Below are 15,000 nucleotides of genomic sequence, written 5' to 3' on the forward strand. Positions count from 1 at the left end.
TCGTGGGCATCGTGCTGGTTCTCATCATCCAACCAGGGGCAGGCTGGGAGAAGGAGGGGAGCCAGGTGGGCTCAGGGCCGGTCATGACCTCCGCTGATGCTCTGCTCGACCTCATCAGGTATCACTCACACACACAAACACTGCTGCTCTGCTCGACCTCATCAGGTATCACTCACACACACAAACACTGCTGCTCTGCTCAAACTCATCAGGTATCACTCACACACACAAACACTGCTGCTGCACAAACACTTTCTCGAATGTGCAGGTTGGGTGTCAGGGTAATGTGCAGGTTGGGTGTCAGGGTAATGTGCAGGTTGGGTGTCAAGGTAATGTGCAGGTTGGGTGTCAGGGTAATGTGCAGATTGGGTGTCAGGGTAATGTGCAGGTTGGGTGTCAGGGTAATGTGCAGGTTGGGTGTCAGGGTAATGTGCAGGTTGGGTGTCAGGGTAATGTGCAGGTTGGGTGTCAGGGTAATGTGCAGATTGGGTGTCAGGGTAATGTGCAGGTTGGGTGTCAGGGTAATGTGCAGGTTGGGTGTCAGGGTAATGTGCAGGTTGGGTGTCAGGGTAATGTGCAGGTTGGGTGTCAGGGTAATGTGCAGGTTGGGTGTCAGGGTAATGTGCAGGTTGGGTGTCAGGGTAATGTGCAGGTTGGGTGTCAGGGTAATGTGCAGGTTGGGTGTCAGGGTAATGTGCAGGTTGGGTGTCAGGGTAATGTGCAGGTTGGGTGTCAGGGTAATGTGCAGGTTGGGTGTCAGGGTAATGTGCAGGTTGGGTGTCAGGGTAATGTGCAGGTTGGGTGTCAGGGTAATGTGCAGGTTGGGTGTCAGGGTAATGTGCAGGTTGGGTGTCAGGGTAATGTGCAGATTGGGTGTCAGGGTAATGTGCAGATTGGGTGTCAGGGTAATGTGCAGGTTGGGTGTCAGGGTAACCCAGTCTCCAGAATAACACCTTGGCATTTTACATACAGTATCTGCAAACCAGGGATATGTAGAATATCAATGTCAGCCTCAATCAGCGTCGGATCCAGTCAAATCCAAATCCACTCGGAAGAACGGCGAAAACATTTTTTCCGCCGAGAAACTCCGCTGTTGCACACTCTTGTTCTTGTTTAAATGTTGTTATTGAGTCTATTTCTGCAATAACTGCACTTATGGCTGTTTAAACTCAATGAACGTTGACGTTAATGCTTGCCAATGATGTCAACTACGAGGCCGGTCCCTGATTGGCCCGTACACGTTGTGGATTCTGAAAAGGCCCTACCCGGGCCAGAGGCCGGTCGGTCTCACAGAATGAAACACAAATGTGAGTTCATGTGACCGGATGGTTTACCAGGCTACGTCCTGGATGGTTTACCAGGCTACGTCCTGGATGGTTTACCAGGCTACGTCCTGGATGGTTTACCAGGCTACGTCCTGGATGGTTTACCAGGCTACGTCCTGGATGGTTTACCAGGCTACGTCCTGGCGTCAAAGTGTAGCTTCATCAAAATGTATTAATATTGCACCTGACAACACGCATCCTCAGGGTCCCGGAAAACCCACCAAGTGTGAAGTCAATCAGAAGAACGGTTCTTAAGATATGCAAAGAACACACACACACACACACACACACACACACACACACACACACACACACACACACACACACACACACACACACACACACACACACACAGACAGACACACACACACACACACACACTCACAGACAGACAGACCGCTCTGCCTTTTTTATACGGAGATGTTTATTTTAACCACAGGGAACGCCATGGGGTGAGAGTGGGTTGCATTAAAGACACAAAGAGCTGTTGAGCAGCTCTGTAAGATGAATAACTCACATGGGCAGCCCTGTAAGCTGAATACAGTAACTCACCTGGGGTCTGTGCTATTTTTAGAAAAGATCTGATGGCTGGAAAAGGTATTTCACAACTGTTCTGCTGAGGTTAGATGAAATCCCCTCCACAGGCTTTTCAGGAAGACGTGGTAATACCAGATTTTCTATGCTCTATCTTATTAGTGTTGATTTCACAGATGAGGATTTGCCGCATAACACCCGTTAACACCTAGGAAAACCAGTACAGAGCCATGTAAATCCAGCAGAGATCCTTTTCAAACCTAGTGACCTCCCAAACTCTGAAGGGATCAGTCTGCTCAGTCTGACCCTCGGGTGTTGACATAATATTTCCAGGCAGTCAGAAATCACTCATCCAGTAAAGCCTCCTGATCATAATACATAATACATAATACGTAATTAATTTTATTTGTAGGCTACTCTACTTTTCATTATAGGGAATGTCAAAGTGCTATAATGCTAATCCTAATGTTAATAATCACTAAAGTAAACATGAATAACCCTTCCAGTTCCCAAACAAAAGATATTCTAGGCCTGTCTTTAAAAAAAAGAAAAAGAAAAAAAGAAAAAAAAGTGGTTTCTTTTAATCGACCATTTTATTCCTTTGTTTTGTGGACCTTACAGAAACTCTGGTTCCTGAAAGGAGGTAGAGAAAAAAAGCCATACCAAACATGTATGAGAAAATAAACTAGCTGGAGAGCCAAAGACAAAAGTAGGCCTACCTGAGATCACTTGTGAGGCTTTCGTCCAATGGTGTGACTAAAGTGACAACAAAGAATAGTTGCAGCGTCACTCCCTTACGCCAGCAGCTAAGAATAGTGTCATTATATCATGATCTGTTAAGCCTCCACTTTCTTAGAAGATCCCTGGGAACTCTGACTTTATTGCGTCGAGCCTGCATTCTGGTCTGTGTGTGTAAAGGCTTACCACGGGGCATTCATGTCAGAGATCCAATAATACCTTCTTAGATTGGATTATAGCCTATAGAGAGCAGTGGCCTGACGCTGTTCAGTCAAGTACCAGGTACATTTCATTCCTCTTACACGTTTGATAGGCTTGCTGCCTGGAGGCTTGCTACCCAGTAGCCTGGGTAAACCCATCCCCCACGTGACCTGCTCTCAGACCTGTTCTCAGTCACTAGCTAGTGACTGGGAACTGAGAGAGCAGGTCACGTGGGGGCTGGGTTTACCTAGGCTAGCTACCCAGTACCTGACACTGGCTATATGCCCTCCCACCTTGTGAACATCTAAAGGCTTCTCTCTGAGATAAAAGCACACTCTCAGAGGGCTTTATAGGGAATGTGCCTATAACTAAATCTAGCTAAGCACTATCAATAAACAGAATTGAACAATCGTATAAAGCATATAAAAAAACAAGCATAGATGAGAAGGAGGGGAGAAGATCAGAGTGAGAAGAGGGGGGGAGAGAGAAGGTGAAGGGAGAAGAGAGTGAGAGAGTGGAGAGAGGGAGGGAGAGAGGTGAGTGGAGAGAGAGAAGGTGAAGGGAGAAGAGAGAGAGAGAGAGTGGAGAGAGGAGGGAGAGAGGGGAGTGGAGAGAGAGAAGGTGAAGGGAGAAGAGAGAGAGAGATGGGAGTGTGGGGAGAGAAGAGAGAGAGAAGAGAGAGAGGGGTGAGAGAAGAGAGAGAACAGAGCAAAATACAGCTGTTACTCATTTGGCCCAGCCACTGCAATGTCACTGTCACTGCAGCAGTGACACCTTTTATCCCAGCAGCATCAAAGCTGCCAAACGAAACATAACATCAGTTCACTTTTTCAGATATTTTCAGTATTCAGACATATGTTTTTTTTTTTTTTTACACCAACCAGTTAATCTGTGTTGTGTAGTCCCCCACAGCTGGGAATCAAACTCGGAACCTCCGGCATGGGAGGCGGATGCTCTAGCAGAGGCTAAAATCCATGGGCTCTATAGTGTCTGTCGCTAGAGCGTCTCTTGAGGTCTGCACAGCACTACCCACTGGCTACCGTTATCCAGGCAGGCATTACCTCACATAACTTCATCCACAGCATGCATTGTAATGACATTTTCTCTTCTAAGAATGTCACAGCTAGTTTTTTTCATACATTATGGCCTCTTTTGATTAGTTTGTAACAGCAGCACAACACATTGTAGCAGGAGGAAGGATCTGCCTTATTAAGCCTTTTATATGGTTCCATAACCTTCCATCCAGCCACTGGAGATCTAAACAAACATGCCAGAAATAATGGCATCCACTCTTTACACGCCACACTAGAACAATCAGGTTGCCTGCCCTTCAGCCTTTGTTTGATGAAAAATGAAATGAAATACTAGTAAGACAATATAAGTTGAATTGCATGTATGCTAAAGATATAGGATCTGACACAGTTGTCACCTGTCTTTTATAGGAACATGATCCCATCAAATCTGATTGAAGCAACTTTTCAACAGGTAAGTGGACAATCTTTTATGATCTGAAAATGATAATAAAAAAACTTGGAACTATATGCAATAATTCTAGGTTTTTATTTTTCACATTTTAACCAACCTCTGTATGTGTTCTATCTCGGCCCACTCAAGTACCGAACAGACCTGGTGCCCATCGTGCAGAGCTCCAGCGTCAAAGAGTCTCAGGCCAACTATGTGTATGTCATGCCCGACTACCAACACCCTCAGCTGGGGCACCCTGTCTTCCTGGAGATCACTCCCGCTCCAGACATCAAGTACAAGATCGTCCCTGGTAACAGCAAGGGCATGAATGTGCTGGGGATTGTCATCTTCTCGGCCACCATGGGTAAGACACATGTGCATGGAACTGTCATAATACACAGTGCTCTCTCTCTCTCTCTCTCTCTCTCTCTCTCTCTCTCACACACACACACACACACACACACACACACACACACACACACACACACACACACACACACACACACACACACACACACACACACACACACACACACACACACACACACACACACACACACACACACACACACACACACACACATGACCTAGTACACAAACTGAACATGTACACTATTACCAGTCAGAAGTCTGGATACACCTGATTGAATGCAATGTTTTTCATTCTCTTAAAGCCATTCTAAAGGCTTCTAAATGCTTGAAATTTGTTTGTTAGACAAATCTAAATGAAGTTGATGCCTGTGTATGAATTTCTTTCCAAAGTATTTGCCTTTCCATCAAGGCAAAGGGCAGCTACTAGAATCTAAAATATAATAATATAATATAGTTTTGGCTCATTTAACACTTTTTTGGCCAGTGCATAATTCCATTTGTGTTATTTTATAGTTTTGATGTCTTCACTATTATTGGAAAATGGGAAAAGTAGTGTAAAAAAGACTGATAAAGACTGCATGTTTGTGTTCTCCTGTGCAGGCCTGCTGCTGGGGAAGATGGGAGAGCGTGGAGCGCCGCTCGTCAACGTGTGTCAGTGCATCAACGAGTGTGTCATGAAGATCATCAACGCAGCTATGTGGTAACGTTCCACTCCCTTACTTATTACTTTATCTCTAACGGTGAAGGATCACATGCTCCTCTAATTGGCTGAGAAAATTCTACCATGCTTGGGCTGATGAAAACCTTTCAAAACCTATTGGATCAAAATTAAAAAATTAAATTAAAAAGAATGGTGGTCAAGCTGAAAAGAAGGCAGTTTTTCTCATTTCCTGAAAGGTTCACATTTATGACATACATGATGTCGACATACATTGGTATCGTTAACATTTTATTAACTCTTGCACAGCTGAAAAATGTTTTTAGGGTGCTGGTAAGTGCAGGAAAAACTGTTGCAAAGTATCAATTCTTGCCACACACAAGTCTCTAGAAAAGTGTCCTTTACTTCAGGCTACATGAGATACAAAGTTTAGGAGCGAACGATGGGCTTCTTCAGATTTGCTCTTATGTAATAGTATATTCATTATTCCTAAGACTTGTAATATCAGAGTTTGCTTGAAATTGTCCAGCTTGAGTTCACAGGTTTAGCCAGTAGCATAGAAAAATATATGTGGAAAAAAAGTAGGTCTTTCAAGTTCGTAGGATTTACTAGCAGTCTACCACTAACTTGTGTATAAATAATTGGCTGGGGAAAGTACATAGCATTAGACTAAATGGATAAGATCTTCTAGCAATGGCAGGCAGATCCTCACAGGCAAGTCGTGCTGATGGCAACGTGACAGATTCTCTCTCTCTCTCTCTCTCTCTCTCTCTCTCTGGTGTAGCCTATATAGGGTCCATGTTAGACCACCTCCTCATTTTCTTGTCACTCTATAACAAAGTAAAAACACTCAGTCGTCAAATCACAGTTCCGTGTTGTAGACGCAGGTGAAGCGAGGTGAGCTAGGTTGCTCTAAAGCAGCTTTAGGTCTTAGCCGACCAAGCGACATGCAACCATGTACTACTATAGTGAGGCAGAGGGTGGTGAGGTGTGAGATGAGCAGGTACACGGCGACATGCATGCCTATAAGAGACATGCATGCCTATAAGAGACATGTATGCCTATAAGAGACATGCATGCCTATAAGAGACATGCATGCCTATAAGAGACATGTATGCCTATAAGAGACACGCATGCCTATAAGAGACATGCATGCCTATAAGAGACACGCATGCCTATAAGAGACATGTATGCCTATAAGAGACATGCATGCCTATAAGAGACACGCATGCCTATAAGAGACATGTATGCCTATAAGAGACATGCATGCCTATAAGAGACATGCATGCCTATAAGAGACATGCATGCCTATAAGAGACATGTATGCCTATAAGAGACATGTATGCCTATAAGAGACATGCATGCCTATAAGAGACACGCATGCCTATAAGAGACACGCATGCCTATAAGAGACACGCATGCCTATAAGAGACATGCATGCCTATAAGAGACATGCATGCCTATAAGAGACACGCATGCCTATAAGAGACATGCATGCCTATAAGACACATGCATGCCTATAAGACACATGTATGCCAATAAGAGACATGTATGCCTATAAGAGACACCTATAAGAGACATGCATGCCTATAAGAGACATGTATGCCTATAAGAGACATGCATGCCTATAAGAGACACGCATGCCTATAAGAGACATGTATGCCAATAAGAGACATGTATGCCTATAAGAGACACCTATAAGAGACATGCATGCCTATAAGAGACATGTATGCCTATAAGAGACATGCATGCCTATAAGACACATGCATGCCTATAAGAGACATGTATGCCTATAAGAGACATGTATGCCTATAAGAGACATGTATGTCTATAAGAGACATGCATGCCTATAAGAGACACGCATGCCTATAAGAGACACGCATGCCTATAAGAGACATGCATGCCTATAAGAGACACGCATGCCTATAAGAGACATGCATGCCTATAAGAGACATGCATGCCTATAAGAGACATGCATGCCTATAAGAGACACGCATGCCTATAAGACACATGCATGCCTATAAGAGACATGTATGCCTATAAGAGACATGTATGCCTATAAGACACATGCATGCCTATAAGACACATGCATGCCTATAAGACACATGCATGCCTATAAGACACATGCATGCCTATAAGAGACATGTATGCCTATAAGAGACATGTATGCCTATAAGAGACATGCATGCCTATAAGACACATGCATGCCTATAAGAGACATGTATGCCTATAAGAGACATGCATGCCTATAAGAGACACGCATGCCTATAAGAGACATGCATGCCTATAAGACACATGCATGCCTATAAGAGACATGTATGCCTATAAGAGACATGCATGCCTATAAGAGACATGCATGCCTATAAGAGACATGCATGCCTATAAGAGACACGCATGCCTATAAGAGACACGCATGCCTATAAGAGACACGCATGCCTATAAGAGACATGCATGCCTATAAGAGACACGCATGCCTATAAGAGACATGCATGCCTATAAGAGACACGCATGCCTATAAGAGACATGCATGCCTATAAGAGACATGCATGCCTATAAGAGACACGCATGTCTATAAGAGACACGCATGCCTATAAGAGACACGCATGCCTATAAGAGACATGCATGCCTATAAGACACATGCATGCCTATAAGAGACATGCATGCCTATAAGAGACATGTATGCCTATAAGAGACATGTATGCCTATAAGAGACATGCATGCCTATAAGACACATGCATGCCTATAAGAGACATGCATGCCTATAAGAGACATGTATGCCTATAAGAGACATGCATGCCTATAAGAGACATGTATGCCTATAAGAGACATGCATGCATATAAGAGACATGCATGCCTATAAGAGACATGTATGCCTATAAGAGACATGCATGCCTATAAGACACATGCATGTCTATAAGAGACATGTATGCCTATAAGAGACATGCATGCCTATAAGACACATGCATGCCTATAAGAGACATGCATGCCTATAAGAGACATGTATGCCTATAAGAGACATGCATGCCTATAAGAGACATGTATGCCTATAAGAGACATGCATGCCTATAAGAGACACCTATAAGAGACATGCATGCCTATAAGAGACATGTATGCCTATAAGAGACACCTATAAGAGACATGCATGCCTATAAGAGACATGCATGCCTATAAGAGACATGTATGCCTATAAGAGACATGTATGCCTATAAGAGACACGCATGCCTATAAGAGACACGCATGCCTATAAGAGACATGCATGCCTATAAGAGACATGCATGCCTATAAGAGACATGTATGCCTATAAGAGACATGTATGCCTATAAGAGACATGTATGCCTATAAGAGACATGCATGCCTATAAGAGACACGCATGCCTATAAGAGACATGCATGCCTATAAGAGACACGCATGCCTATAAGAGACATGCATGCCTATAAGAGACATGCATGCCTATAAGAGACACGCATGCCTATAAGAGACATGCATGCCTATAAGACACATGCATGCCTATAAGACACATGCATGCCTATAAGAGACATGTATGCCTATAAGAGACATGTATGCCTATAAGAGACACCTATAAGAGACATGCATGCCTATAAGAGACATGTATGCCTATAAGAGACATGCATGCCTATAAGACAAATGCATGCCTATAAGAGACATGTATGCATATAAGAGACATGTATGCCTATAAGAGACATGCATGCCTATAAGAGACACGCATGCCTATAAGAGACATGCATGCCTATAAGAGACACGCATGCCTATAAGAGACATGCATGCCTATAAGAGACATGCATGCCTATAAGAGACATGCATGCCTATAAGAGACACACATGCCTATAAGACACATGCATGCCTATAAGACACATGCATGCCTATAAGAGACATGTATGCCTATAAGAGACATGTATGCCTATAAGAGACACCTATAAGAGACATGCATGCCTATAAGAGACATGTATGCCTATAAGAGACATGCATGCCTATAAGACACATGCATGCCTATAAGAGACATGTATGCCTATAAGAGACATGCATGCCTATAAGAGACATGCATGCCTATAAGAGACACGCATGCCTATAAGAGACACGCATGCCTATAAGAGACATGCATGCCTATAAGAGACATGCATGCCTATAAGAGACATGCATGCCTATAAGAGACACGCATGCCTATAAGAGACATGCATGCCTATAAGAGACACACATGCCTATAAGAGACATGCATGCCTATAAGAGACACGCATGAATATAAGAGACACGCATGCCTATAAGAGACATGCATGCCTATAAGACACATGCATGCCTATAAGAGACATGCATGCCTATAAGAGACATGTATGCCTATAAGAGACATGTATGCCTATAAGAGACATGCATGCCTATAAGACACATGCATGCCTATAAGAGACATGCATGCCTATAAGAGACATGTATGCCTATAAGAGACATGCATGCCTATAAGAGACATGCATGCCTATAAGAGACATGTATGCCTATAAGAGACATGCATGCCTATAAGAGACATGCATGCCTATAAGAGACATGTATGCCTATAAGAGACATGCATGCCTATAAGAGACATGTATGCCTATAAGAGACATGCATGCCTATAAGAGACATGCATGCCTATAAGAGACATGTATGCCTATAAGAGACATGCATGCCTATAAGACACATGCATGCCTATAAGAGACATGTATGCCTATAAGAGACATGCATGCCTATAAGACACATGCATGCCTATAAGAGACACGCATGCCTATAAGAGACATGTATGCCTATAAGAGACATGCATGCCTATAAGAGACATGTATGCCTATAAGAGACATGCATGCCTATAAGAGACACCTATAAGAGACATGCATGCCTATAAGAGACATGTATGCCTATAAGAGACACCTATAAGAGACATGCATGCCTATAAGAGACATGCATGCCTATAAGAGACATGTATGCCTATAAGAGACATGTATGCCTATAAGAGACACGCATGCCTATAAGAGACATGTATGCCTATAAGAGACATGTATGCCTATAAGAGACATGTATGCCTATAAGAGACACGCATGCCTATAAGAGACATGCATGCCTATAAGAGACACATATAAGAGACATGCATGCCTATAAGAGACACGCATGCCTATAAGAGACATGCATGCCTTTAAGAGACATGCATGCCTATAAGAGACACCTATAAGAGACACGCATGCCTATAAGAGACATGTATGCCTATAAGAGACACGCATGCCTATAAGAGACATGTATGCCTATAAGAGACACGCATGCCTATAAGAGACACCTATAAGAGACATGTATGCCTATAAGAGACATGCATGCCTATAAGAGACATGGATGCCTATAAGAGACATGCATGCCTATAAGAGACATGCATGCCTATAAGAGACACGCATGCCTATAAGAGACATGTATGCCTATAAGAGACATGCATGCCTATAAGAGACATGCATGCCTATAAGAGACATGTATGCCTATAAGACACATGCATGCCTATAAGAGACATGTATGCCTATAAGAGACATGTATGCCTATAAGAGACATGCATGCCTATAAGACACATGCATGCCTATAAGAGACATGCATGCCTATAAGAGACATGCATGCCTATAAGAGACATGCATGCCTATAAGAGACACGCATGCCTATAAGAGACATGCATGCCTATAAGAGACATGCATGCCTATAAGACACATGCATGCCTATAAGAGACACGCATGCCTATAAGAGACACGCATGCCTATAAGAGACATGTATGCCTATAAGAGACATGCATGCCTATAAGAGACATGTATGCCTATAAGAGACACGTATGCCTATAAGAGACACGCATGCCTATAAGAGACATGTATGCCTATAAGAGACATGCATGCCTATAAGAGACATGCATGCCTATAAGAGACATGTATGCCTATAAGAGACATGTATGCCTATAAGAGACATGCATGCCTATAAGAGACATGTATGCCTATAAGAGACATGCATGCCTATAAGAGACATGCATGCCTATAAGAGACATGTATGCCTATAAGAGACATGCATGCCTATAAGAGACATGCATGCCTATAAGACACATGCATGCCTATAAGAGACACCTATAAGAGACATGTATGCCTATAAGAGACATGTATGCCTATAAGAGACATGCATGCCTATAAGAGACATGTATGCCTATAAGAGACATGTATGCCTATAAGAGACATGTATGCCTATAAGAGACACGCATGCCTATAAGAGACACCTATAAGAGACATGTTTGCCTATAAGAGACATGTATGCCTATAAGAGACACGCATGCCTATAAGAGACACGCATGCCTATAAGAGACATGTATGCCTATAAGAGACACGCATGCCTATAAGAGACACGCATGCCTATAAGAGACATGCATGCCTATAAGAGACATGCATCCCTATAAGAGACATGCATCCCTATAAGAGACATGCATGCCTATAAGAGACATGCATGCCTATAAGAGACACGGATGCCTATAAGAGACATGCATGCCTATAAGAGACATGCATGCCTATAAGAGACATGTATGCCTATAAGAGACATGTATGCCTATAAGAGACACGCATGCCTATAAGAGACACGCATGCCTATAAGAGACATGCATGCCTATAAGAGACATGCATGCCTATAAGAGACATGTATGCCTATAAGAGACATGTATGCCTATAAGAGACACGCATGCCTATAAGAGACACGCATGCCTATAAGAGACATGCATGCCTATAAGAGACACGCATGCCTATAAGAGACACGCATGCCTATAAGAGACACGCATGCCTATAAGAGACATGCATGCCTATAAGAGACATGCATGCCTATAAGAGACATGCATGCCTATAAGAGACACACATGCCTATAAGAGACACGCATGCCTATAAGAGACATGCATGCCTATAAGACACATGCATGCCTATAAGAGACATGCATGCCTATAAGAGACACGCATGCCTATAAGAGACACGCATGCCTATAAGAGACACGCATGCCTATAAGAGACATGCATGCCTATAAGACACATGCATGCCTATAAGAGACATGCATGCCTATAAGAGACATGCATGCCTATAAGACACATGCATGCCTATAAGAGACATGCATGCCTATAAGAGACATGCATGCCTATAAGACACATGCATGCCTATAAGAGACATGCATGCCTATAAGAGACATGCATGCCTATAAGAGACACGCATGCCTATAAGAGACACGCATGCCTATAATAGACATGCATGCCTATAAGAGACATGCATGCCTATAAGAGACACGCATGCCTATAAGAGACATGCATGCCTATAAGAGACACGCATGCCTATAAGAGACACGCATGCCTATAATAGACATGCATGCCTATAAGAGACACGCATGCCTACAAGAGACACGCATGCCTATAAGAGACATGCATGCCTATAAGAGACATGCATGCCTATAGGAGACATGCATGCCTATAAGAGACACGCATGTCACCTCACTGTAGCACACAACTAGACTCACATGGCTCACATGACCTGTAAATCTGTTGTGTTCTCTTCACGGCCTCTTCTCGTCTTCTTCACTGCATTAACTTCAGTTGTGTAGTTGTGCCTGGCTGGAGAAGTGGGTGTACTCTTAATTTATGCCCCCTATTTTTTTTCAGCGGCCGGTCCAGCAAAGGATACACACCCTGTGTTATAAAGTGTGTAAGACTACTCTTGCATATTTAGTTCACCCGAAAATGGGACAGTAGTATTTGCACATTGTCACTTAACTTCTACGCTTGACTCCACGGAGTAAGGATCACCTAGCTTGGAGGGGTGTTGGTCATTTCAGCTCCTTATCACAAGGATGCCAGTTTATGAGATGGGCATCACTTTTATGGCATCAACATCTTTAGCAGAAACCAGGAATATTAGCCCTATTTATTTGTATTAATATACTTTGGACATGGAGTCATGTGAACTCTGCTGTTCTGTCTCCTCTACTCTGTGACTCCAGCCTGCATTTGGCTCTGTTAAACAGATCAGTGCATGTGTTCAGAGGTTACAGGACTGATGGCTGTCTACAGGAAACTTTTTAAATTAATTCAATAAATTTAACTCAAAGATAATGTTAATTATTTTGCGAAAGCTAATATTTTGTTATTATACATGATACTGCCCCTGAATACTTGGGCTCTATAAAAATTGGCGGCGACCTCAAACTATCCAATCAGAGAAGAGTTGACATTTTCTGGGAAACGGAAGGTCAGATTGCTGTGCCTTTAAAACAGTATGTATTTTTTCACCCCGAATCCACGCCGCCATCCGTGAGTCTCCACGAGTTACGGTTGCGGAGATATGTCCGCCCTGCCTGCAGGACTACAGGAGAGGGATAGAGGACAGCGGGGGTTGGGGGTTCCAAGTTACTGACCCAAACACTCTATTTCAGTAATTGCTGTCAGAATATAGAGCCATTTAACACTTATTTTAACACAAAAACATCACTGAATGCAGCTTTAACTTGTTGATGTGCCTTAAAACCAGTCATGTAGGCTATTTGTTCATCAGTTCTGGTGCCATCACACGCAATGCAATGTGATGCCAACACCTGAACAGTGTGTCATTAAAACTGACAGCTAGCTTGATCAAAGAGTAAAAGCTGTGAGAATAATCATCACAATCTTGTGCCAACGCCTGAACAGTGTGTCATTAAAACTGACAGCTAGCTTGATCAGAGCGCATGGGGTGTAGTGCTGTGAGAGAGCAGGGGAGCGGAGCTCCCACACTTTTTCTCCAAGGGTTTGGTACAATAATAAGATGGGGGTGGGGGGGTGTTCCTCCAGTTGTCAATTGTCAAAATGACAAATCGGGGGCATTTCCAGTTCTGCAGTCAATATATCATGAAAATATCCAGTTATCGAAATAAAAAGGGGGGACAACTCCGGTTCCATATATTTTGACCATGGTACTGTATGGTGCAGGTCGACTGATATCCCTCCAAAATATCACATTAACACCGGGAAACGGGCCATATCTTACGCCCAAGTGCAACGGCAAATATTTGCTAGTTTCTAGCATTCAAAATCTCCCTTTAGTGAAACACTTCAACACCTTTCATACTGACGTCACAGCAGCTTTAATATACACTTGGCCGCTGTGAGAAATGTATGTAATGAACTCTCTTTACCTCTAAGAGCGAGCATTATTGTGAAACGAGGCCCTGATTGACTTCGTCAGCAAACAGGCCAAGACAGCACTGAATCCTGTTTGGCAACATCAATGACAGCTACTAGGTTAAGCAGGTGTGTAGTGCTATCTGGAGAACTGGGGGACACCTAGACTAGAGTATATGAGGAACAACCATATTTTACTAATTAAGGACAGGGGAGGGGCAAAAAACCAGCACTCAAAATAATTCCTTTTGGTTGTTTTATTTACCTTCAAGCAAGATGACAATGTACGTTTCGGCGTGGAGCCTTCCTCAGCATTGTGCTGACAGAAGACGGACATGACGTATAAATAGTGTCAAACCGGAAATACAATCAATTACATTATCAAGTACTAGGCTTGAAGGAATCCTAGTACTTGATAATGTAATTGATTGTATTTCCGGTTTGACACTATTTATACGTCATGTCCGTCTTCTGTCAGCACAATGCTGAGGAAGGCTCCACGCCGAAACGTACATTGTCATCTTGCTTGAAGGTAAATAAAA

General features: G+C 43.1%; 1 protein-coding gene across 1 annotated transcript in view; it reads left to right on the top strand.

Moving 5' to 3' along the window:
- The window catches only part of slc1a8b (solute carrier family 1 member 8b), a gene marked incomplete at both ends in the record, with an annotated part of 25,379 nt that overhangs the window by 2,819 nt on the left and 7,560 nt on the right, over positions 1–15,000 (top strand). The window contains 4 exons of the mRNA XM_083633062.1: positions 1–118; positions 4,241–4,283; positions 4,413–4,626; positions 5,235–5,334. The exon at positions 1–118 is cut by the window's left edge and continues 98 nt beyond it. Coding sequence (XP_083489188.1) covers positions 1–118; positions 4,241–4,283; positions 4,413–4,626; positions 5,235–5,334 — 475 coding nt within the window. The remainder of the gene's footprint in view (positions 119–4,240; positions 4,284–4,412; positions 4,627–5,234; positions 5,335–15,000) is intronic.

This window comes from Poromitra crassiceps (assembly GCF_964638095.1).
Source record: "Poromitra crassiceps genome assembly, chromosome: 3".
NCBI classification, from domain to species: Eukaryota; Metazoa; Chordata; class Actinopteri; order Beryciformes; family Melamphaidae; genus Poromitra; species Poromitra crassiceps.